Here is a 27684-nt window from a genome sequence, read left to right on the forward strand (position 1 = left end):
TCAGTATTGTACCATAAGCTCTCCTAAAATGACTTCGCTTTAGTTAGGAGCTTAATTCTCATTAAAATCTAGTGACACTTGAACTTTGACACATGTTAACATCTAAGACTGCCTCTCATCACTGTACTTTGAAATTCAGAAAAACCTCTGGTTTCGAATGTCTTCCTGCTCTTGCAGGGAATTGGATGATGTCGATCTCACCATAGGATATGTACCTTTTTCCTCCCAGGTTTGGCTGCACCAATGAAGAGTTAAACTATCTGCATCAGGCCACACATAGTGCTGAAGACCCAACTGGGAATATAGCCCAGGAAACTTGGCTCCCAGTCCGGTGTGTTTCTAACCACATGACCGTCATTTCTGATGACTGTAAATTCACGTAGTACACTTCCTGCTGAAATATGTGGGAGACAATCACATTGGTAAACTGGACAAGTCAGTGCATGTTAAGTAAGTTCCTAAACTGAACAGTGTGTATTCTCCAGGATTCCTGTTGCCACTGACTGTGAATGGTCCACATTTTACTAGAGATATCATGACACATGGCATTTTTGAGGGTCCTTTCATTGTAGATTGCCCTAACATTCACATTCTTGGCTCTTGTTCTTGCTGGACATGGATTTTGCTCCAATGCCATCTTTCTGAGAAGGCTCTTCTAACTGTTGGCAGCTGGTTGCTGCTGTGAAATTCTTCATGGCCTCTGAGCTGTGCCCTCCTATATGCTTCCTGAGAGGCTGAGCCACTCTGCTTAGATTTCAGCTATATGCTTTTAAACCTAAACCAGATGTTATCCTGGCTGCTGTCATTTGTCCTGAGCTTCTATTTGCATTGTATACAAGTCAGGTACAAGGCTGCTAATTTGCTGCCTCACTCTGTGGAGAAAGAAAAAAAAAATGGAGAGAGGGTGAAACAAGACAAAAGGAGAGAATAAATACATAAACTAGAAGAATAAAGCCACATGGAGACAGACAGTACAACCACTTGAACATCTATTATCCTAATATCATATGCTATAGTTTGGCTACTACTGATTTGCCTGGCATTCCTCTTGAATCATATTTGTGGCCACCCAGATTAATGATGTGATCTGCTCTCTTGATTTAATATCAGCTTGCTCTTTTCAGCTCCCATGTCATTTACTGTCTTAAAAAAAAAAAAATGTACTGCTTGTTACTCAGCCGTCTGTGTTTTCAAGAACTCAGTCTTCTTTTTTTTTTTTTTCCCTCCGTTTTGTATGGGAACCAGGAACTAGAAAGCATTTAATGAAGAAAATTAACCACTCACAGAAAAGGTGGAAGCCCAGAGAAAAGGGGTTTGTCTTTTATGGTTTGTACTTGTAAGCTGTGGGTGTGACTCAATTTCCTCACCACCCACATAAAAAGGTTGCCACCCAATCACTGTTTTTTCTATCCAAAACCCCTCCCCTTTGATTTTGGCTAGGAGAGACCCTAAGAAAGACTGCCCTTTCTGGAAGTTGCAGACTGTGACATATAAAAGCTGTTAGCTGCTCCTGCAGTCAGCAGCATTCAAACCTTGCAGAGTTTTGCTCTCTGAAAGCTTGTAATAAGACACACTCTTATAAGAGTTCATGCTACAACCTAGCAAAGAACTTTAAATTTTTGGAAGAACAATATATTCATTTTGGCATTCTGCAGAGGTAAGCTCTTTAGCTCAACAAATTTATTTTGCATGCATTGATTTTATACTAGCTCACGTTTTTATTTTATTTTATTTTTTTAGAAATGAGATTGACTTATTATAGCTTTTTTTTTTTTTTTTTTTTTTTTTGTATTCTACCCCTTGGTGTCCATATATGCCTGGGACACATTATCAGTACATTGTTGTTATCTGTGATGCATTTTTCCTTCTCACTCTCAAGATTAATATCAATTCCTCAGGATTTCCCTCTGAAAATATGCAGTCATGCATTATGAGGTGCAGGCATTTGGGGCAAATGGTTCACATTCGTTTTAGGGTTAGTAGTCATGTTGTTTCTTTTTCTCTAGCTATAGGAAGTTTCTTTTAGGAATCTGCCTCGTAACACCAATTGAAATGTGTAACGACTCCTATAGGTTGTTTCCTAGGCTTGAGTTCAACATTTGTTTGCATTTTTCAGAGAAAATCAAATCAAGCAATGCTCCCAAATGATGACTTTGTAAATTCATACTTACTGGCCCTTTTTTTTTCTTTTCTTATAGACCCTAACTCTACCTTTCTGCTTTAAAGCAAAGTAAACTCGGTGGCCTCTCCTCCTCCGCCCCTCAAAATGATAGCAATCTCTGCAGTCAGCAGTGCACTCCTGTTCTCCCTTCTCTGTGAAGCAAGTGCCGTCGTCTTACTCAATGCCACTGACTCATCCCCGCCAACCAATAATTTCACTGATATTGAAGCAGCACTAAAAGCACAACTCGATTCTGCGGATATCCCCAAAGCCAGGCGGAAGCGCTACATTTCGCAGAATGACATGATCGCCATTCTTGACTATCATAATCAAGTTCGGGGCAAGGTGTTCCCACCAGCAGCAAACATGGAATATATGGTAAGAGGAATTTGTTTTCTTTGAGTTTTGAGTGAGGACGCTGGATTTAAATTGTTCGTCGAAGAACCTAAAGAGTGTTTATATGTTAAGGGATACGGAGCTCTGCTATCCATTTTAATTTAGGAAAGGTCCTTACGTGCCTAGGAAGCTTAAAGTTTGTTCCATCATAGAATTAAAGGGGAGGGGAGGAGGTTCTTATTTTCTTTTGTGAGTTCCATAACCACTGAGGAATCAGGTCTTACATAAGAGCAGAGATAAAGAATGGGGTCTGTTGACTGACCACATTTGAAAGGTACACTTTTTAAAAATTTTTCACATGGAACTTTTTCTGTGCTTTGTTTATCTAATAGTCATATTTATCAGCTAAAATATTTCTTGAAAATAATTTTTTTAAATTATAGGTTTTGTCTACATGATTTATACTCTGGGTAGGTGTCTCTTCCCTTTCTTGGACAAAGCTCTTCCTGACGCTGATCTGTGTTCTCAGAGAGTATGCTGACTTTTTTCCTCTTTGTGATTCAATGCTTTGTCATTCCGATAACAGTGAGGCCAGCACACTTGCACACTGTTCCAACTTGCCATGACCACATTCTTTGCTCTTTTAAAAATAGGCACTCTATGTTTGAATCACTCTACTTAGGAAGTAAAAAATAAAACAAAACCCTTGAGTTGGTATTGAAAGGATAGCTATGTTTTTTAAGGTACTTTATTTTTTGTTTTGTATTTATGCAAGGCTATGGTTTAGAGTCCAGTACTTCCTAAGAGCACAGCTTGAAGCCTGTTTAAGGCAATGAAGATCACCAGCCTGGTTTTTCTAAGTTGGGGTGGGGAGGTGGTACCACTAACAACTTTTTATAAGTGCTGACTTAAAGTTTGGTATTTCTATCAGAGTCTAAATTCATCTCTTTTATTTAAATAAGCTTTTTAAGTTTGACTAATTGCAGATGTCAGAGTTAGAGGAAAAATAAAGACTTGCCAAATATAAGAGAGTCATAGTTCATAGAAGTACAATTTAGACTCTATGAAAATGCACTTCCCTAGGAGTTTTCTATAAAGAAAGAGGTAAAGGAGATATAGTCAGTCCTGGTGTAGGAATAACACTATACTCTCATGATTAAGAATACGGGCTTTGGAATCTAAATGCTTGGGCTCAAACCTCAGTCCTGAAATATAACCTGCATGAATTTTTTATTTCATTTTTATTACCTCTTATATGAGGATAAACATAGTACCTGCCGCATAGGGTTGTAATCAGGAAAGTATGAGTTGAGGGGTTGAGCAGTTAGACCAGAGCCTAGCAAAATGGACCTTCAATAAACATTAGCACTTTCTAGAAGGTGATATATCAATGCAGAAAAGTGAACAAATGAGTTTTTTTAGTTACCATAAATTATGGGAGAAATATGCATAAGATTCTATGTGAGATCAGAAAAGTATAATATATAGACTGTGGGTTTAGGAAATACTTCCTGGTACCAATCACATCGCTATGCAGACAAAAGTAGGATCAAGACAGTGGAAGTGTTTTAGAGGCGAGCTCCTCTGAGTTCAAACCCTAACACTGCTGCTTACTTCGTGACTTCGTGCAAGTTACTTAATGTGTGTGACTCAACTCCCTTATCTTAAATTTAGGCAATAAAAATATAGATAATAACCAACCAATATATAATGCTATTCACTATTTTAATGATATTGAAGGCAGAGGGATCATCATGAGTAAAGGTGGGGTAAAACATAGTAGAAATGGTTGAAAAACGCCGCATTTTTCGGTTATATTTTTCCCCACTGATCAAGAATGCATTCATTCTACATGCATTTATTTAATTTTTTCTATGTGCCAATGCCTTGGCTAATTGTTTCCATAGATGATCTCATTTGATAGCTCACATTCTCCCTATGAGGTTAAGATTGTGATCTTCATTGCACGAACGAAATCACTTAGACCTACAAAAGTTGATGACTAGGCCAAGGTGGTATGGATAGTGAATGGTATTAATGGAGTTAGAATTTAGGTCTATGAAATTTCAAAGTCAGTGCTTGTGTTGGGAAGCATCTTTCCATTGGCTAGGTTTATTAAATGCTCCACTGGGGGAAACCCGTGGAGGTGTCAGGATGTCTTTGTTTCCTCCTTTAAAATGCCAGCTGAAATCCTGTAGCATTCATATTCTACTCTATTATTATTTCTCAAATATAGGAGCTATGATATGATTTATTTTGTAAGAACCAGCTACAGTGCTGGTTATATCAGTAGATGCTTTATAAATCCTCCTTCACTCAGTAAAGTTAATGAGAAGCAGTAATTAGAACAGTAAGTTCTATAAAGTTAAATATGACTGTCTCAAGTTGTCATGTAAATACTGCATATAATTCATTTGCACATGTATTTATTCATTTAATATTTATTGAGCATTTACTATATGTCAGGCACTATTCTAAACACTGGGGCTACATCATGAATAAAATAAGACAGTCCTTGACCCCCTGGGTGGGAAACCAGACAATAAACAAGATAAATAAATAAAGTACGTAGTGCATTAGAAGGTGATAAGGTTGTGGAGAAAAATAAAGCAGGTTGTGGTGAGATTGTGAAATTTTTGGGTGGCCAGAGAAAGCCTCACTAAGAGTGTCCTGGAGGGAGGTGAAGGAGTCCACCATACATGAGGGAAGAGCTTCCCAGGTGGAGGGAAGAGCAACAGAAAAGGTCCTGAGGAAGGACAAAACTGATTAGTTCAGTTAGAAAAATGTGCTCAATTTAATGAAATCGTAAGTGAGAAGGACTGTTTGAGTAAATGGAGTCACTGAAATAATCACATGGAACCCTCATGAAGACTCAGAGAAACACTGAGAGAAGTACAACATAATGGCTAATTGGCTGTCGGTTGGCGGTTGGAGCACAAACTGTAAATGAATCTCTAGGCCAGGTGAAAAATAGAGATCTCAATTTACCACTTATATTTATTTTAACTTGCTCATCATTGATTTGGATGGTGAGCAGTCTGAAAGTGAGCTCCATGCCTAACCCTTACTATGTACCTCAAACATGTAGGACCTTTAGCTCACTAGGACCACTAGCCGTGTGTTCAAATCCTCATCAGTGCATGATAGCAGCCACGGGAGCCTCATCGAAGATGGTCTTCAGCTCAGGCTTTTGCTAACCATGCTGGCCCGATTTGGGTCACTTTCACCCACAGCTTTTCTCTCTGAACCTTCCTCCCAGGCTGTCTCTCTCTGTCTGTCTCTTCCTTAGCTTATTGCATGATTTACAACTCTGACCTTCAAGTTCTATAACAGAATGCTATGTCCTTTGTTGATATTTTTTTACCCTCACAACCATATTCAATTTCTCCTTTTTTTTATAGGGGAGGGAAGGGGCAGAGGGAGAGAGAGAATCTTAAGCAGGCTCCACACCCCCAGCAGGAAACCCTACTCCAGGCTCAATCTCACAACCTGAGATCATGACCTGAGCCAAAATCAAGAGTCTGTCGCTTAACCGACTGAGCCACACAGGAACCCTATCGATTTCTCCTTCTTTTAACTGTTATAAATAACCCTTATGTCTGTTATTCTGCTCTCATCAATATCAAACTCAATCTATACTTATTTGTATAGTTCTTGCAAGCTTTCCAGGTGCTAAATCTATGTTTATTCACCTTTGTATCCCTATTTTTTTGAACCAGTTCTTGAGTATAGAGAGTGATCTACCTTTATGTGATGACTTAGTTGAAATCCCTGGGAATTGTTATATGTTTATAAGTAGCATCAATTTTGATATACATTTTAATGGAAACTTTATTATCATGTATAATGATATTTTATCACATGCACTTAAAGTTTAAAACAAAAATTTTTCCTAAATTCTAAAAGTTCCTCAAAATTAAATGATTTTATCTCCTTTTAAGTACTTGGTTATGTCACTGTGCCCTTGACTAATAAAGTAGAAGCAATTTGAACACAGAGTGTTGACATTTATGTTATAGTTGTAAAATATTTTCTTTGGATATTTTGTCCATGATTTTAGTAAAAAAAATACTTATTTCAGATATTTAATTTTCTAAACACAGTATCTTTTTAAAAAATAATAATAATATAGGTAATATAGATATGCAAGTCAAACTTCTTTACTCTTGGCTTCTGTCCCACAATTAGTTTATTGACAAATTTCCAGAGCTCCTTGGACACCAGCTGTTTTTCATTCTTCTAAGGGCAGCTTAAACCATGACTCTAAACCACAAACCACACTAGTTTCTTAGAATAAGAATTATCTCCCGAAGAATAAAATTGCAAGACTCACACATGGACCAAAATTTATAAGATATTCCTTGAATTCAAGTCAATTGAATAATTGATTTTTAAAATATTGAGATCCCCCCCATAAGAGGATGAGATCCATTGATAACAGGAATCCTTCTCTTTAAAGTATAAACAAAACCATAAAAAACAAAACAAACAAGAAAGAACACAGTAAGCATATAATTCAGTATAATATACTGCTGCATAAGATTGATGTATTCAATGAGGTACATATAAATACCATGGAGAAATCAAAGAAGTGATGATCTCTTGTTGGCAAAATCATGAAAGGCTCTTTGGACGAGGGTCATTTGAGATAGATGTTCAGGAAGGGGCAGGGTTGACTGTTATAGCAGATAGAGCAATGCATGCACAAAATCACCAGGAGAGGAAGAGCGTAATGTGTTAGCTGTATTTTTGAGGAGTTTGAGAAAATACTGAGGATCGCTTCATACAAAAGTGATTAGGGAGACTGTAGAAGTTTTAGAGCAGCATCAGAGCTGCATTTTAGAAAGATGGACCTAGCAATTGATGGAGTTTAGATTCCCAGTGAAGTTGGCTGGGGAAGTGGCAATCATTGAGTTAGTAGTGCCACTCGTTTAGCAAGGTAAGGAGTCGGACGCCTGCGCCTACACAGCAACAGGTATGAACAGCTAACTGAAGCATGGTGCATGAGGTAGCAGTCTTCGTAGTCGGTATACGACAATGGACAGGCAGGTGAGGGACAGTGAAACGATAATGACAGATAGAAACTGAACAACTTAAAGCTGAAAAAGTGTAATATAATTTCACTATGTTGATAATATGGTCCATTTCATTTGTTTGGTGTCTGCAAATATTTGCAGAGCTAAGAGGATAAGGCTTCCTAGACTTTTCTGGAAAAGAGAAAAATACTAGTTACCAAGTCAGGGCAGGTAGTAAAGTAACGGAAAGCATGACTCCAGTGAATGAATGGAGAATAGATTAATCCATCCCTGGAAATAGCCAATAAACTATTTGCCTACAATAATTTATGACTCAGGAATAATGAAAATGCTGATTTTGTTCATTTGGGCCTCATGTGGAAGAGAATGTAGATGATGTTAAACTCCTTTTTTTTTTTTCTCTATTCAACAGTTGACCAAACACTTGTGATGTCTCTCCTTGTCTTTTTTTTTTTTTTTTAAATGAAACCATATATTGTCCCAGATGGCACATTTCCTCTCATTTGGGAAGGATAACTCAATTTTCTCAATTTTCTCATTATAAACATGAGAAATTTGATGTGTCTAACCTAAATCTTTTCAATGAATGCTTTTGTGACTACTAGAAAGCCTCCTGAGACCCGTTGCCAGCCAGCGGTGAACTGAGAGAGACTGCTGACAGGAAGGCAATTCTCCAGCACTTTTGGAACTCTACATTCCTGTTCTCATAGATGTAGAGCCTTTTAAGTGTCTTGGCTTCCAACGGAGACTGGGCACATTTTGTAGGAATTTTTTTCCAAGGTGCATGTTGCTTAATATTACTTACTTAGTGTTACTTATATGTGAATGTTCAATTCTTCATGTATGGAGCCAGCTGAAGGTTGAGAACATTTTCTTTGTGACCACTTTGAATACAGGCTCTAAAGTGCAGATGGAAATGTTAACATAGTATGATTCAGAACCTCACCATTAGGTGGTAGACAGAAAAGCTGTGAATCACATAAAGGCCATATATATATAAATATATATATATATATTCGCTAGTATTACAATGCTGCTTTTTTGATGGCTAATGATATTTGACTACATACAATGGTGTAGAAAAATAAATCTATTATATTCCTGCTGAGTATTTGTAGAACCTAGCATCATATCTGTTCCACAGAGAAGACTCAATAAATATTTGTGGAATACCTGAATGAAGTCTTTTAACATTTTCTGGGCATCCAATGTGAAGAACGTGTGGCTATAGTGGTCTGATGGGCAAGAGTCATTCATTATTCAATCACTCATTCCACAATATTTACTCATGTGCCTGGCACTGTGCTGGTGGATTCACTGGAAAGTGGAAAGACACTCTTTTATAGGAAGAACTGTGAGCAGATAAGTAAGTGCAAAAGCAGTGAGTTGAGTGCTAAAGTAGAAAAAATACAGGGTACTTTGGAATTACATGAGACATACTTAGCCCAGACTTGGACTTAAGATATAGAGGTAGGGAAGGTGTAGTAGGTATGGTAGGGTGCTCTAAGAATGTAAATGGTACATAGAAGGCAAGAATAAAAATTCAGTATGATTTGGATATAGTATATAAGAGAAAAAATGCTGTTTGATGAGCCTGGAAAAGGCGTGTAAAACCTTGTTTCGTTTTATTATAAAATCAAGGGAAGTTATTTAAGGTTTTAAGCAGGGAAATTATATAATTAATTTACATTTCAGAGAGTTTGTTCTGGCTACAAGGCAAGAAAATGACTAGAAAGGGCAGAAATAAAGTCCAAGTGCAGGGTCTAGAAGCTATTCTACTCGTCTGGGTGAGAGACGACTGAGCACCCTGACACCGAAGCCCATAAGATTGTGACAAAGTGCAGTTAGGGACCAAATCAATAAGAGTGAGTGATTGGGGTACCTGGGTGGTACAGTTGGTTAAGCATATGACACTTGGTTTTGGCTCAGGGTGTGATCTCAGGGTCATGAGATCGAGCCCCATTTCCAACTCTCTGCTGAGTGTGGAGTCTGCTAGAGATTCTCTCTCCCTCTCCCTCCACCCTCCCCACTCGTGCTCTCTCTCTCAAATAAATAAATAAATCTTTAAAAAAATAGAAGTGATTGATCTACTTTATGAAATAAAATGAAGATTTATATGATGACACAGCCAAGGAGGATACCTCCATTTTTGACCAAGACAGCTGGGTTTCTCAGAGTTGAACACAAAATCAAGAGCAGATTTCAGGTAGTCATTAAGTGGCTGCAGGTTTATCATCCAGGGTACACATCTACAAAGATTGAAAAAAGTAGCTAGTATGTGGGAGGGAACATTCTTCTATTATAAAAATTTTTGGATAGGAATATGCTTTGATAATCAGCATGGACCACTTTGCATAATAAGGGTAGTGTGGTGTCACAGAGACAGCATGGATGGATGATTTTATGTCTGGGAATCTACTAAAGAATTTTTGCAAGAAAGTTTCATGTATCTTTTTTTAAATAAGTGCTGAGTCTTAAATCCACACAAATCCAAATCTGTTTCAGGGGCCTGGGTCAGACCAGGCCCACCTAGTTCTTTTGACACGTTCAGGATAAGGGTTTTTTTGGAAACTAATCAAAGAACGTCAGAATAATAAAGGTTGACTAGTCCGGCTGGTCCGGTGTCCTGAACTTAGCATATCTAAAAAGCATGTACTAGTCATTGGCCATCAAATAGTTATGAACTTGAAATGTTTAACAGTCTACGAGACTTTCTGAAGAATCATGTAGGAAGGGGTAGAGAAAATCAAGGCTAACAGATTAAACTGGTCAAGGAAAATGCTTGGCATAAAATATATCACAGACTGAGGTTTGGAGGCATGGAATTCGAATGTTTCCAGTCTGCGTTACCCATAGTGTCTAAATCAGGTACCAAGCTTTTTTTTTTTTTTTTTTTTTTTTTGACGAGAATATGGAACAATGCCCAACAAGTTGAGCTTTTAGACTAAACTTTTCATGACTCTAAAAATTTCACACCACATACTCCAAACTGAAACAGTTGAGAAATGTTGCTTCAGGACACAATATTTTTTTCTCCTAAAAAGTGCACCAAATTCATGTTTCATAATTTCATTAAATAGGAACATTCTACCAAATCGGCCTCTCTGCATTCCAGTGAGATCGTGTTTTCAACAGGCAGTAGGTAGGCGGAAAGGCATTTGAATTCTTCTGGCCACGTGGGCAATGGCAAGATTTGGGGTATGCATGCGTATCACAGGATAGTTTAACAATCAAGAAATCAGTTTTTTGATTATTGCAAACTGAGTTGGTGAAAAAAATTAGCCACACATGAAAATGTCTTCCTGTCTCATAATTCCAGCATCAAAAGATAGGTGATGGCTATTCTATTTCCCTGGGAAGGAGAATTCTTACTAGAATCCATCAACAAATGATCTTAAAATTTAAAGATAAAAGACATATTAAAGAGGGATTTAAGGAGGGGAATTAAGTTTTAAGACATCTAAAATATTCTCTAATTTTTAACTTTCACTGTCTGCTGTTTTTTCCCCTGGAAGCAAGATTCTTATTATCTATACACAATTCTGTTTCTGATTATTTAGTTGCTTCAGGGTTTATCTGTTTTCACTTTATCTGATTGCCTACTTTGTTGAGATTAAAGCTTGATGTCTCTTAAACTTTAGGCTGCCAGATAACATGATCAAAAGTGCACCTCACACTGCTTGGCATTTTAGGTGGCTTTCTAGTTCACTTATCATCACCACCATTCCAGTGCCTACATCCCCCATGATAATAATGTCTACCATTAAGTACACCCTTGTCCTCCTAGGGCTGTGCTAAATACTCTTCAGTCACGATCTTGTCTAACCCTCAGAGATGAGGACAGTTTTTCTCACTTAGAAACACGAAGCTTGGAGCTTGGAGAGCATAAATAACTTCCCCAAGGTCACACAGCAGGTAAATCAAAATGATGGGAATATAACTCTATATGCTTTGAAAGACCATATGCTACACACTCCCCCTCATGTGTGCATCTCCTGCTCTGGAGACCACTGGCTAAGGTATTTCTCTACATGCATTTGATCTGAGGACCTCCTCGAATATTAGAAAGTATTTCTTCACATGGAATCAAATCTTGCTCCTAGTATTCTTTCCACCCTTGGTAACCATATAGGAAAACTCTGCATTGTGATAGTGCTTCAAGTCTTTGAAAGCCGTGAACATCAATGTCTTGGACACTTGACCTCAAGTCACCCAGCATTTTCTTAGCCTTCAGCCCTTTTGTGCTAAGTGTCTATACATAGCACCTCTTGCATGCAGCGTGTTGCCAGTATAGCCTATCAGAGAAAGTTGCAGAAAGATATTTGCCTTCTGAAAATACTGGAAAAGGTAAGAAGTTGCACTATTAAATAAATAGAAAATCAGAGGCATCCCATGTGATGTGGCAGGAGTTAGTAGAGATGGGAGAGGAGAGGGGAGGACCAAAGTTCTCTGCAATCAAAATGGCTCTCCACCAAACAAGGCTTTAGACAATTATTTCTAATCAGAAGAGAACAGAACTACTTTGTAAGCACACATTCAAGATCCCCAATCTAAACGTTTTGATTTGATAGGTCCAGGATTGGGCTAGGCATCTATCTTCTTGAAAGTTCCCCAGGAGATCCCGGAGTAATTTCCCAGGTGAGAAATGTCTTCAGTCATGGTTTAGGACGCAAAACTGAGCTGAGGAAAATATCATGTGGCTTAAAGATCCACTTGTTTGTCAAGAGACTATATATTGAAAAATTAAAAGGTTAAGCCAAAAGAATTATCCCAGTAATAACTCTATATTATCACAAAATTTCACTTGAAATTATTCAGCACCTGCTTTCACAAAATATCATGTAAGCACTGTGGGTCTGCAACATGAACCTATGCTCATTTGGGAATACACTGGATTGACTAAGGAAACTTTAAAAGAAGCAAACTTTTAAGTAGCACATGATTCTTCTGGAGCTTTTTAATATAGTGCATTATATACATTATATATATGTATAATGTGTTATAGAATAATGTATTTATATGAGCTATTACAGTTTGCAATTATTCATTTATTTGTTTGGTAGTGTTTTTGTTATCTATCTCGTCCCTAAACTTTAAGGTAGAGTCCATGTTTGCCCTGCTGACTGTTGAATTCACAATACCCAATGCCTCCCAATGAATATTCATTTACTGGCTGCCTAGATGAATGCATTACCTGGGGTCCTATTAGTTAATCTGGAAATGTATGTTGTTTCTTGCATTTTCCATTGTTGAGGACAAAACAGCAGTCCATGTGTGGTAAGTCTGTTGTAGGAGGTTTGGGGCAAAGGTGGCTCCAGGGACACTCTATTAGGAGGGAAGATACCACATCTTTGTAACCATAATGATGAAAATGGTACCTTACATCAGAGTTCATAAGCTGTAGCCCATCAACCATTCTAATTAGTGGGCATATTTAATTTGCTCTGCATGATATTGAACTGTACAGAATTTCACATTTTTAAAAATTATTTGCCAAATGTTAAAGTTGATACATTTCACACATACATCAGGATTTCCAGATTATCCTCAAGAGAGGAAAGTTCTAGAGACATTGAACCCACTTCCTAATTGTCAGCAATTGGTTAGAGAGGAGTAGCCTCTCTGGATGGGGCAAATTTGTTCATTTCTGAGAATTTTTTTTCCCACATAACTGTCCAGAGGTCAAGCAGCAGTTGCACTTTACCATCTTACACCCAATACTACTTTATTCATTTTCCTTACTAGACCATCCCCCCAACACAGTCATTTGAGTGCAACCGTATTTATACAGAGCTCTAATATTTTCAAAGCACTTGAGTCAAGTACGGTTTCATAGTGCAGATTTAGCAATGCATAGATTTAAAGCACTGGAACTTTCTGTCCTAAACACCAATCATATTTAAGTACTCTGACTTCAAATTCTGGATGTATTATCTTTTATCCATGATCTCATTAATTTATGTATTAAGGCTTCATAGATATGAAGCACTCCTTCAGTTAGAAGTCTCTTGCAGCAACACGGATAACAAATGATGATGGCTTTGACCTGGTGGTAGCAAAAGCAGTGATGATCAGTGGTTGTATTCTGAATGTACAGTATTTTGAAGCTAGAATCAACAAGATTTGCTGATGGAGCAGATTAAGATTATGAAGCAAAGAAAGAGTAAAGATGACCACTTAGATTTTTGGCCTCAGCAACTACAACAGCAGTTGGTAAATTTCTTCTGTAAAGGATCAAATAGTAAATATAGTGTATGTTGCAACTACTCAGCTCTGCTTTTGTAGCACAGCAGCCATAGACAATATAACAGGCACTGGGACAGATTTGGTGACCCCTGAACGAGAAGATGGGCAATGCCATTCACTGGTAGAAGGAACACTACAGGAGTAGCTGGTAAGGGGCTAAGGAATGGGGTGGGGTTGTGAATATCTGGAACTCAATTTTGGGATTGTTAAGTCGAGGCTTAAAGTAGGTAGGCAGATAAAGTAGTCTGGTATTCAACTGAGTGGTCTAGAGATAAAATTCAGAATAATACCACAGGCATATAAATGGTATTTCAGTCTGTGAGACTGGATGATATTACCTAAGCAGTCAAAATAGATGAATCAGAGGCGAGGGGGAGAGAAATGGATGTGGCCTGAGTCCTGAGAACCCTCCAGCATGTAGGGTTGGCGAGCATAAGGAGAAGCAGCAACCAGAAGAAATCAAGGCAAGTGTAGGGTCATGAAACCAAGACATGGTGTGTGTGTCCGGGAAGAGCAGGTGGTCAGGCATGCCAAACACTGCCGATAGAACAAGTAGGATGGTGACCAGGAAATGACCACTGATGACATTGATAAAAGCAGTTTGGGTGGAGTGGAGATGGGGGTGGGGAGTGTGCCGGTGTGGTCTCAAGAGAGAAGGGAAGAAGAGAAATTGGGAATTCTCAGTTAAGACAACTCTCAGGGAATTTCATTGGAAGAAAAAGGAGAGAACGATGCAGTAATTGGAAGATGAAAACGGGTCAAGGAGACCTTTTTTTGTTTGTTGTTAATAAATTTATGTCATTGGCAATGATCGCGTCTTAAAAAAAGTCCACTTTATATCATCTCTTCATAGAAGTTTTCCTTTCCCACCTACTTGAAAGTACTCATCTTACCTGAGGGAAGTCTTCATTATCTCCTTTAAAGCGTTAAAAAAATGCTTAGGACCCTACTTCGGTATTTTGTGATATAATATGTTCCCATACTTTGTAGTTATTTTTGAGGCTTGAGGGAATTTTTTTAATCAAGTTCTTTTAATTACTTCTTCTATAAAGTAGAATGAGTTTCATTAGTCTAATCAATGCCCAGAATTTCCCATATGAAGGCTTTTTCTCTTCCTCTGCCCCATCCTACCCAACCTCACCCCATCCCTCTCTAGCTTTACCAAAGTTCATTCCTACGGTCCTGTCTGGTTTAACACTGGGTCTGGTGTATTCCGCTTTCAGTGTCCTTTCTTGGCCATTTCATAGGCATTTCTACTTAATGGGGACAAACCAACCAATTTCAAATCAGAACCACAATCATGCCTGTGAAGCATTTTAAAAGCTTTTGGCTGCCCTCAGAGGAAATAATTTTGTCATCACTTAATTTCTTTGTAATGGTTCTCACTTTTGTAAGTCAGTACTCCTTTTCTAATTTGACCAACTGAGGAAAAGATCAAACAGTCTTAGCTAACTTATTTCTTTAAAACCTCAAAACTTGTTTATCTAAATTCATTTTACTTTTTATCAGAATATACAAGAAACGACAACATAAATGTCAAAAAAAAAAAAAGAATACATGTCTATGGGAGATGCCGCACTGTCTCCAATGGCATCATTAACCATAGTGTCCATGACAATAACCAATTTAGAAATGTGTCTCTAAAAATTCAAAGTGTGAAATTTTTATTTTTATCATCTTATGTCTTTGAAGATAATATCCATGAGCAGAATAGATTTTTCAAGAGGCCGAAATTAATATTCCTGGTTTTTCCTTAATTTAGCTGCTATTGATGAATCTTTTGTTCTATTCATGAATCCAGGATTCTGACAAACACGTTTGTTTCATATTTATTGCCAGCAGATTTAATTAATTAAATTTCCTAAGCTCCATGTATACATTTAATAGATTTGAGTTTTAAAAGTATTTCAGTTGATTTATTGAAATAATTTTCATATATTAAATTGTCTTAAAATTCTAAGAAATACAGTGACTCTTAAGTTCTAAATTTTGCAACACTATTTTAAAAATTTAAGATTTTCTTGTAATTTTCAACTTGAAATCGCGAGGTAAATAATTATTCACTGACATGCTTACGTTGAAATTACAAGGCTAATCTGTTGCTTTAATAGACACATTTTCTTAACCATTACTAATTTTAATATCAAGTGTATACAGGTAAATTCTTTTCTAATACCTTCAATGTGATTCTTTCAAACACTCCAACATTTAAATCTTACATGTGGAATTAAAAGATCTTACCCATTTTTTAAAAAGCACTATTCCATTTCAATGTTATTCCATTTCAAACAATGTTGAGGATGTATTCCCAAGTAATTTTTAGGTTTGCCTTCCAGTCTGAGTACATTTCTTATCCAAGATGTTGACTGGAATTTAAGATGGGTGCTTCAGATGTCAATGTGCTTCATGATTCTGGCTGTCTCTGTGTTGTGGATACCAAAACTTACGGATGGCTGGCAAAACAGCCTCATCCTTAGACTGTCTCGTAGCGCTATCCAATTCTTCTGTCTGCTTATCAAAGTCAGCGAACTTCTCCCATACTGCAACATTCTTTGATTTGATTTGGTATTTCTTTGGCTCAAGTTCTAAAGACTACTAAACTTGATGGGAATCTACATTCCTTTCATACTCCTCCTATTTCTTGGAGCCACAACTCTTCTAGATATTTAAATGACATCAGTTTGAATTTTGGATATCTCTCAGGGCTTAGTCCAACTATGTGGTTTCCACAGACAAGATGCTAACTTCATTTACAAGTAGAATAATAGTTCATGGTGAACATTTTAGTACAAAGATAAATCAATCCTTTTATAAGCTGACAAACTAAATGGCTCAAACAACAAGGACTGGAAGAAAACCAGTTGGAGCAATAGGGCACACCTACAAGCATAAGAATGCTCTAACACTGTTTTAAACCATCTTTATTCTGTGAACTATCTAATTTAATCATACTATTTAAGTTCTAGTGTGTCTTCTAAATGTTTTTGGGTATCCATGCATAATATTCCTAATTTTTGCCTCACTTTTAGGAGGCAAGGTCAAATTTTAGGTGTTCCCTTTAGGTGTTCACAACTAAATTTTTTGTGAACTCATCTTACCTATTTAGAAGGGCAAAAACCAGAAATACAGAATATTCAAGCCGGTTGAATAAAAGCTAAGTAAGTATCAGATATTTAGTTTTTCAACAAAAGGTAATAAATAGTGTTTCATATTTACTAGGCATTCCATAGGATGCACAGGTATGCCCTTTTCTGTTGCTATATTTGTAAGATCCAATATTAAAATTATTGCTGAGCACCTTGGGTGGCTCAGTCGGTTAAATGTCTGCCTTCAGCTCAGGTCATGATCCCTGGGTGCTGGGATCGAGTCCCATGTTGGCCTCCCTGCTCAGCGAAGAAGTCTGCTTCTTCCTCTCTGCTTCTCTCTCTCTCTTTCTCTCTGTCAAATAAACAAATAAAACTTTTAAAAAATAAAATAAAATTATTTCAAATAAATGCTACACATACTTAGAAAAATTCAACAGATAGATTGCCTATCAAGCATCCAGAAATGTATATGTTAAGTTAAATGCTTAAGCAATTTACATTTTCACTTCCTGAACTTTATAAATTGTAAAAATTCTTTCACATGGTTGCACTGGCCACATTCATTGCAATTTAGAGCTTCTGAATAGGAAAAAATAGATCATATTGGACCACTCCCTACAGCCTCCAATTTTTTGTTGAAATCTCCTATTGTTATTAAATAAAGTTATCATTGCTTGCTATTTTCAAACCTCAAAGACCTCTCACCATATTAATAAATTTAAATACCGCTGGATATTGAGGGGATAAATAATATACCCATTTTCTCCTGGAAGTTGTAACCAATGGAGAAAGACAGCAAATGCAGTTCCTAACTTTACCAGTAGATGTTATTGATGTAATTCCTAAATTTCAGAGCTCCCTATTCAAGCTGGGTCTTCCTTTCTACAGGATGAGTGTGAGCCTTGCCTGAGGACAGAGGCAAGAAAGAGTATAGTACCTTTGACATCCTCTACAGTGGGTATCAGAGGGAGAGTGGACCATGTCTCCCACAGGGAGTCAAAATGACCAGCTCTCGGGGGGGGGGGGGGGTTAGCTGATGCCCATCAGTCTCTCCAGTATCTTCCTCCAGGAACATAGAGACAGGCAGAAATCCCTCCCATCAGTTCCCTAAAAGTAAACATGGAGAGAGAAAGAAAGTAATTATCCCTTCTCCTCCATAACCATCCTCCCCAAAATTTTCATTGTAATATTTATACATAGAAACTCATGCCTACAAATGTAGACATCAGTAACAAATACATTGTCTTCTTATCAAAATCCCTTATCATGGTTAACAAGGTATGTTCATATAAGATATTTTTTCAGGCATGAACTTTTTGGTTTCTCTTTTTTTTCCCCCCAATTGTAACCAACATTTTAATTAAGTAAAAATACTTTTAGCCATACATAAAGGATTAATCTGTATATCCAAACTGATGTTTTGATGGAAATATTTCAGATAAATATAGATTGAGATTTAAATACGTCTGTATCAATCTACCAATCTATATCTTGTATATGAACAATATATGGTTTATCTTTTTAACATATGCAATATTAAGTTTTAAAATATATGAACGAGTATAAAGATAGAATTATATATGCTAATTTACTTCTAAATTCTTAACAGCTTTAAATATTGTTAATTATTTTGAAAAGAATCTAGTTTTATTCTCTCTATGGAATGGAAAGGGCTAGAATTGAACAAGTCATAGGCCAATATAACATACAACTTACTGGCTTTGAAGCTGTCAGTACTCAGGTATATTAAATCACGAGAAGTGAATATGAAAGGTACCCTAGAAATGACCTCATCCAATCGTATTTTACAGATGAATTAAATAGGGGAAAGAATAATTGAAATGTCTTCAGTCACAGACGATCTTAGCAGCAGAATTAGGGTTAGAACACAAGGTTTTTATTTTCAGATCAGTGTTCTTTGTGGCATGCTGTGCTTGTATTTTAGGACAAGACTATAATAAAGTGTTTTTAGCAGTTATTGATCTGAGCTTACATTCTAGTTCAATATGTAAATAATACTTAGATGCATTCTTTCCCCCAAGTGATTACAATTAATTAAGAACCCATCAGGGGACATAATTTTTTGATGCCATTCCATCTGGAATTCCTCTGTGAATTAATTATGCTATTTTGTACTTCAGTGAACTGTAATTTATATTTCATAAATCCATATTTCATTGAAAAAACATCAAAAGAATAAATACTAGATAAATCCATTATCAGCCAAATAAATACCTTTTATTTTATTTTATTTTATTTATTTATTTTAGAGAGAGAGAGAGAGGGAGAAAGAGAGTGGGGGTGAGGGCAAGGGGGAGGGAGAGGGACAAGCAGACTCCCCACTGAGTGTGGAGCCTGACTTGGGGCTTGATGTCAAGACTGAGATCATAACCTGAGCTGAAATTGATTCCCATGCCCAACCGACTGAGCCACCCAGGCACCCCAATGCTTTTAAAAGTTAATTCCAGTCCTAGGATATTATGACTTTCATTATAAATTTATTTCATACTGTTAATACACTTTGCTCAAATTTTTGCAGATAAAATAAAGAAGTTTGAAACAATAATTCATAAAATTTATGTCTGACCTAAGTAACTGTGAAAACCGTAGTACAAAATCTCTTATGATAGAGTGTTTTACATTTTTGATACTGTATTTAACATTGATTACTCACCGATTAAAGTGGCATTATGTAATGTTTTGTCACATTCCATTTAATCCTCAAAATTGGCAGATGATATTCTGGATAACTAAGAAAAGTGTGTCTTGCTATATCTCCTTAAGAAGATGTGGCCATTGTCACCATAGAATTACTCCAGATCCTTTCTAAACAATTCTCATTTTATACAAACTTTGTAAGTTTATTTTAATGTAATTCAAGATGAGTTTATGTAAGATGACTTTGTTTTCCTAATTTAAAACAACTTTGGAGTAACTAACAAATTTCTGTTGAAGGTGGCTGCCATGGCCTCATGGGATGAAAGTGTCTCTGGAAGAATTTATCTATTATTTTGGTTTTTGCCTATTTTACTTCAAAGTCATTAAAATAATTTCTCTCCACTTAAAAACGTTGTTATATTAATATATGTATCCCATCATCTTTGTGGAAAATTACCCTCTTAGTGTTGTAGTCAAGCAGTCTCATGAGTTAGCTTGAAAGTTTATAACTCACAGTGAACTCAGGGCCATCAACCCTAATGTAGGTGAGTTTTCTTAACTCCATACAACCTGGTAGAGGAGAAAGTCACCAAAAGAATGATAAAATAAGGAGACTATGAAAACAGGAAAACAATGATCAGTAGAAGAACATCTATGTTCCTGTGGGGCGCTTCATGTGAATTTGAGTAATTATAAAATTGGCACTTACTTTTTCATGTAAGTTCTTACCTTCTAAAATATACTACTGTCTAGTCAAAATTCAAGTAATTTTTTTTCAGAGAGCTGGAATAATATTTAAATAACTTAGGAAATAATGTCATGATACAAACTATAAAATTCAATTAAAGCCATTCCATACAAAAGAAAAATACTCCACTAAATTATATTTTTACTAGGGGAAATTTTTGAATGCATTTTTTTCTATATTGGTTTACAAGAATTGTAAATACTCTCTATTTTGCATTTTTGTACCTTGAAACTTGTTATAAAATAGATCACCATTTTAGGTTGATTTATTATCAGCAGGTCCACAAATGTTTGGCTTCATTTCCCCATACAGCTTCAGAGATGAAAATGTCAATCTGTATGGTAACTAATATAAATATCTATTAAATCTAAGGCTCATTCAAATTTTGTCCCACAGTTTTTTTCAATTAAAGAAAATTTATTATAGGTCAATAATATCCTTATCAATTTAAACACCTTCCTTTTTTGAGAACAATTACTATTTTTCTTAATTTATTTAATTGAACCATAATATACCATGTTTTAAACCATAATATGATATGTTTTAGTGGGTATTTAGTTCATACCCACTAAAACTTAATTCTCATATTATTATTATTATTATTACTACCAAAGATTCAAATGTTAAAAAATATGAAGGTTCCTTGGGAGTTATTATACTACAATATAGTTTGACTTTTAAAAATTGCAATGTAATATTAAACATTATTAATTTTGGTAAATCGATTTGAATAAATAATTTGATGATATTAGTTTTTAAGATATATTAATAGCATAACTCCTTGTTGCTATGAAGATGACCTCTAGGAAAACCAATTGACTTGGGTGGATTGAAAATTCAGTAGTCAGTATGAGGTGTCAAGTTCCATCTAGATGTGGTATTTTTGTTAGCCTACCTTTAAACTGATGTTTGGACTTCAGATTTGGATGACACTGTAAAAACAGAAATGTTTTCTATGATATTATATTAGAGAACTTTCAATATCAATGGTCTGAATTTGCTTTCTTTAGTTAAAATAGTCTAAGGAACCAGAATTGAAAGAACTTTAGGAAATAGTAGTACCATTTCTTCCTCTTACTTTTTGTCAGTTACTAACAAAATTGGTAAAGCTGAAGGTTTTTTCCCCTTCACAGGTTTGGGATGAAAATCTTGCAAAATCCGCAGAGGCTTGGGCAGCTACTTGCATTTGGGACCATGGACCTTCTTACTTACTGAGATTTTTGGGCCAAAATCTATCTGTACGAACTGGAAGGTAAGAAGCAGTTTCGATGATACTGTTCATCCACACACTTTATTACTTATGGATCCCAAGGCGGGAGTGACACCACTTTCAAATAATATCAGCAAATATTTATTGAGTGCTCACTATGTGTCAGGCAATGATGCTTGGTCTGTGACTGTTTCAGATGTCTTCAAGGATTATTTAATTGGTTAAAAGGTCCTAATATTACTCAGCCATCAGAAATGATGAATATCCACCATTTGCATCGACATGGATAGAACTGGAGGGGATTATGCTAAATGAAATAAGCCAAGCAGAGAAAGACAATTATCATATGGTTTCACATATATGTGGAACATAAGGAATAGAATGGAGGACATTAGGAGAAGGAAGGGGAAAATGAAGGGGGGGAAATTAGAGGGGGACGCAAACCATGAGATACTATGGACTGCAGGAAACAAACTGAGGGTTTCAGAGGGGAGGGGGGTAGGAGGATGGGTTAGTCTGGTGATGGGTATTAAGGAGGGCATGTATTGCAATGAGCATTGTGTTATATGCAAACAATGAATCGTGGAACACTACATCAGAAACTAATGAAGTACTGTATGGTGACTAACATAACATAATAAAAAAATATATAAATAAATAAATAATTTTTTTTAAAAAAAGGTCCTAATAAGACCAGTTTCCCCTTTCACCCTTGGAACACCGTCTCTTAGCCTTTGAAAGTGTTAGGTGTATGTTATATCCTATATCCTGATTCTCCCACCTCAGGAAAATTTTTTCAATGTGTCAGAAGCTATTCTTATGTTTATGTAACTTTCTCATGGTTGCATATATGTATATCTATATATGTCTGTGTGAGTTATATATTTACATATATGTGTATACACGCACACACACATACACAAACACACACACACATAAATATGCAAAGTATGTGCAACTATGGAAAGGCCATTCCCAGTGATAGGATAATTTTTCCACCACTGAGGAATGTCATCATCCAACATTCCAAAGACCTGTTCTCTTCCATATACAGGAGAAAAATCAGGTGTGCTATTATTCAAATTAAAGTGATTCAAGTTTAAGGGAAAAAACACACTGAGTTCTAGTATCACAACTATAATTTACATATTTAATTTTTATTGTGTATATGATTCTGGCAGGAGAAATTTTTGATAAGATAAAACAAGATAAAGATGAAGGTTCTTGAAATATTTGCACTTCTCTTTTTGAAACAACCAGACATATACTTAAACTAATTTAGGCTCACTTGCTTTAGTCCCAGGCATTTTCATGCTTGGCCCTACTTGAAGGAATAGGTGATGATGGTGATTGTGAGGCATGGATTTGCTCTTGATTCATCATGAATAACCTGCAAAAAGAACTGTTAACTTACAATTTAATATGACTCCACTATAAATTACCACTGTTGTACTCTAAGTTCTCATTGTTTTTCTTGATATCTAGATATCGCTCTATTCTCCAGTTGGTCAAGCCATGGTATGATGAAGTGAAAGATTATGCTTTTCCATATCCTCAGGATTGCAACCCCAGATGTCCTATGAGATGTTTTGGCCCCATGTGCACACATTATACGCAGGTTATTTCACTTGTCTTGTTAATTTTTGATTCATAGTTTTAAAAATGCTCTTACTATTTTGGGGAATATGCATTTTCTTAGCTTTAACTTCAATAATGATGTATTGGCTTATTTTTGCAGATGGTTTGGGCCACCTCCAATCGGATAGGATGTGCAATTCATACTTGCCAAAACATGAATGTCTGGGGAGCTGTGTGGCAACGTGCAGTTTACCTGGTATGCAACTATGCCCCAAAGTAAGTACGAGGCTGGATTATACTTCCTGGAACCCTATTAAATATCTCCAGTCTGGTAGTTATTTTAATGTGAATAAGATTTAATTACAATAGACTCTAATCCTCAAATCTCCCATGACCCCATATACCCGAAAAATAATGAGATGAACAGTTATTTTTCACAAAGAGAGTATTTGGGGCTAAAATTGTGGGCAAACCAATTTGAGATACAGAAATTCACTACATTTCCTTCACCTTTCTTTAGTCACGATAATTGTAAAATAAACATTGTACTTTCAGGTTTTTCATAGTTCTATAAAAGTTATCAGAAAAGAATCTTGTAGAGAATTTATCAACACTGCAATGTTCCCATCAATCAGTACTAGAATATTGGCTTATTTTTTTCATGGGGAAAACAAAACAGGGTCCTTCTTCCTTCTTTTTTTTAAGAGTAAAGCTAAAAGTTAAAGTTTTCTAATTTTATGGATGGCTAAGGAGTCATTAATCACCAGAGGGGAAAATTTAAATGCTATGACTTCTTTTTATATTTATTTATTTTAAGATTTTATTTATTCATTTGAGAGAGACAGAGAGACAGACAGAGAACACCCAAGCAAGGGAAGAGGCAGAGGAAGAGGGAGAAGCAGACTCCCTGCTGAGCTGGGAGCAGGACTTGGAGCTCGATCCCAGGACCTGGAGATCATGACCTGAGCTGAAGGCAGACGCTTAACTATCTGAGCCACCCAGGTGCCCCACTATGATTTCTTTTTAAATTAAACCTTTGCCGTGATTTAAGTTTCAGTATTGAAAATTTAAAAGTTTTTCACCAGGGGCAACCGGGTGGCTCAATTGATTTAGAGTCTTCCTCTTGATTTTGGCTCAGGTCACGATCTCGGGATGGGGCTCTGCTCATCAGGGAGTCTGCTTGAGATTAGCCCTGTCCCTCTACCTCGGCCCCTCCCCCTCATGTATGTGTGTGCACATGTGCTCTCTCTCTCTCTCCGTATCTCTCCCAAATAAATAAATCTTTAAAAAAATAAAAATAAAACAAAATTTTTTTCATCAGTTCCATTTTATGGCATACATAAAAATGTACTGTGAAAATTGAGCAAAGATTATAAAAATAGCATATTTATAAATATTCTTTATGAGTATAAATAAGCATTTGTTAACATTTGATAAAATGCCTTCTTGATAACAATAATTCTTGAGATGATAAAATGTTCCAATATTTATACATGAGTCTGTTCCCATTTGGAGTAAATAGCAAAATGTGCAAAGGATTTATGACACTCTTGGTGTCTTCCAAAGTAAGTCCCAAAGATTTTTCCCCAGGTTTGCCAATATGGGGAGGGAATGAGAAAACGTTTCACAAATAACCGCATTACTCATTTATATGGTAGTATGCCAGTGGCAGTGTTTTTGCAAAGTTAGAAAAATAGCGATTTTCCCCATGGTCCCCCTTCATAATTATTAGAATAGTAAGGTTTGGAAAGTAGAATGTGTCTGCATTACAGAAAGCATTAAAACTGTGCATTTATTTGGTATTTTCAGTTTCATACTTCATATTTTCCTGTTAAGCCTTTACCCTTCCTCCTGACATAAATAGGCCAAGTAGTACTTGAATGGTGAAAGAGATTTTTATTTCATTTGTTTAGCTGTTTTGTTTTTAAACACTGATTTGAATTTTCTAATATTATCGATGAGATATCTGATTGTTTTATGCAAGAGATGAAGGTACTGTGTTAATATGCTTTATTTGTTATAAAAAAAAAAGAACCATTATTTTGAAACCTAGGCAATGAAAAAAAGTTTTAAAATCTTGACTGATATTTGAGTGTGAATTTTCCAATGCCAATATAGAGTTAGCTCAAGCCGAACTGTTTCTTAGGGGGGAAAAAGAGAGAAGTGGAGAGAGAGAAAGAGGTAGGGAGGGAGAATTTAATTAGATGGAATAGAACAAAAAATGGAAGGATGAATAATGTAACTTTATTAGTTGACTGATTTACTTTTGAATGTAATTATCCTCTATTCAGTAAGAATCTGTGATTTGTGTAAAAGTTTGTAATGTAATATGTAATACTTTTTACATATAATAAAATTGTTTTTCTAAGTAAAATTGTTTATGTTGCCAAAAATATGTGCTGTGTAATTTCAAAAAGTTATGTAGAATAAATAGAAAAATATGAAATTAAAATAGCATGAGTTGTGAGTTAACACTTACAGCTTTAGATGAAGATATAGAGGGAAATAAGATGATGAATATAGAATAGGAGAGATTAGGGTACAGGAGTGAGCTACTCTCATAAGAGAACGGGCCTCCTTGTGTGTTTTGGGGTAAGCATGTGTCATTATCCAAGTTACGTTTGAGGAAGCTTATCCAGAGGGCAGAGTATAGAGTGAACTAAATAGAGGTGCACGTCCGTTCTTGGAATCTGATGACGTTTTGTAACATGAATCGCTAATCAGCATGTTTTTCATTTTTATAGGTAGATTTTCCTCTATAAATATTTTATAGATCAAAGCCTGAATTTTTATAAAGATTTTATTTATTTATTTATTTACTCATTTATTTATTTAAGAGAGAGTGACAGTGAGAGAGCACAAGCAGGGGGAGCGTCAGGCGGAAGGAGAGGGAGAAGCAGGCTCCCCACTGAGCAGGGTGAGGGTTACCCTGGGATCCTGAACTGAGCCCAAGGCAGTTGCTTAACCAACTGAGCCACCCAGGTGCCCCAAACCCTGAATTTTTAACTGGCTGATCTAAGCAGATATTTTATGTAGATACACTTGAAGAGCCACTGCTTGTTTTCTTCAGGTCTTAAAGAAGATGAGAACCACCTGTTTCATATTTTAGCCTCTTACCTACTGTTGTCTTATCTTCAACCCTGACTTTTTACTACTGACAACCAAATTTCCTCCTGACCATTCAATTTCCTTCAAACTGCTGGCTCTGTTGCTATTTCTTAGTACTCTAAGTCCTAATCATCATGCTACTAAAAATACCTCTATTATCTTCTTCATAATTGAACAGTAAGGCATTGTGGCTATTTCCAACTACTGTAAATGATGAATTTGATGTAGTATTATGATCGTGGCCATCAAAACAGATAAAAATATTGATGACACAAAATAATTCAGTTTAATGTGTTTAGCATTATCAAAAAAACAAATAGTATTACTAGAAACAAAAGCTCTGAGCTTACACATGGGTAATCACCTTTAATTGCTTCCCCTTAGTCTCTTACCATGACCACTTATGACAACTTCTTGCTCATTTCATCATTTCTAAGCCTCCCAGAAAATATTAAGCACATGTATATATTACCGTCCTTAGCATTAGCAGAAGGTTTAAGAATGGGAATGTGTCGTGCCAATGTGGTCTAAAGGCAGTTAGTTATAGGACAGAGACAGATGTGTGACCGAATGAGCATCGAGCCTGGCATCAGATGACTAATTAGGTCACCGTTCATCATAGTGCTTCACATCTTATCTGTAAATAAAGATAATATTAACTGTTGCAGAGAGAAATATTTAAAAAGTAAGATATATAGAATAATAAGTTAATCTATAAATAAGAAATGGAGGGGTGCTTGGGTGGCTCAGTGGGTTAAGCATCTCCCTTCAGCTCAGGTCATGGTGTCAGGGTCCTGGGATCTAGCTGAGGGCTCCCTGTTCCACAGGGCATCTGCTTCTCCCTCTCCCTCTGCCCCTTCCCCCCCCCCCCCAGCTCATGCTTCCTCATGTGCTCTCTCCCTCTCTCAAATAAATAAATAAAATCTTCAAAAAAAGAAATAGATATAATTTTCAGTGCCTTTCTAAATTGACAAACTCTCAAAAGGATCATTACATCTCAGTCCACGGGGTCATGTGATTGAGGACAACCAAATTTCTTTAAATGGGCATTAATGTAGCACTGATGTGACCTTTGTACTTTTTTTTTCTTTCTAGGGGCAATTGGATTGGAGAAGCACCCTATAAAGTAGGAGTACCATGTTCAGCTTGCCCTCCAAGTTACGGAGGATCTTGTACTGACAATCTTTGTTTTCCAGGAGTAACGTCAAACTACCTATACTGGTTTAAATAAGCTTATCTTCTCCTCCAGGAAATAGAATGGTTTCTGGGAATCATAGGCGTATATATATATTGAGTTTTGCACATATTATACATATTTTATAATAATCTTGTTTTCCTTTTATTATTCCTTGTATAAATTAGTGTTTGTCTAGTATGTTTGTTTCATCTTTGAGGTCATCAAAACATCCATTTCTATCGTCTGACCTCTAAGCCCAAGTTAAAATGTTGGATACATAGTATTGACATAGTTGATGCAGCCAATTCTAAACCTTGCTTTCCAAAGGAATTTTGCTACG

The 27684-nt window shown here is 36.3% G+C and overlaps 1 protein-coding gene across 1 annotated transcript; it reads left to right on the forward strand.

Annotated features, from left to right (window-relative positions):
- The first annotated feature begins 593 nt into the window (after positions 1 to 593).
- Positions 594 to 27684, forward strand: PI15 (peptidase inhibitor 15). Its single transcript, XM_008710813.2, has 6 exons — positions 594 to 1657; positions 2199 to 2539; positions 21405 to 21523; positions 22967 to 23099; positions 23220 to 23335; positions 27263 to 27684. Exons 2-6 carry the CDS (start codon positions 2267 to 2269, stop codon positions 27396 to 27398), a joined length of 777 nt encoding a protein of 258 aa, XP_008709035.1. The 5' UTR covers positions 594 to 1657; positions 2199 to 2266; the 3' UTR covers positions 27399 to 27684.

This window comes from Ursus maritimus, unplaced genomic scaffold, assembly GCF_017311325.1.
Source record: "Ursus maritimus isolate PB19 unplaced genomic scaffold, ASM1731132v1 scaffold_9, whole genome shotgun sequence".
In the NCBI taxonomy this organism is placed as follows: domain Eukaryota; kingdom Metazoa; phylum Chordata; class Mammalia; order Carnivora; family Ursidae; genus Ursus; species Ursus maritimus.

Coding starts and splice junctions, on each gene's coding strand:
- PI15 (XM_008710813.2), top strand. CDS start 2,267: ATGATAGCAATCTCTGCAGTCAGCAGTGCACTCCTGTTCTCCCTTCTC. Junction 2,540..21,404: donor CAGCAAACATGGAATATATG/GTAAGAGGAATT, acceptor TCCCCTTCACAG/GTTTGGGATGAAAATCTTGC. Junction 21,524..22,966: donor CTATCTGTACGAACTGGAAG/GTAAGAAGCAGT, acceptor CTTGATATCTAG/ATATCGCTCTATTCTCCAGT.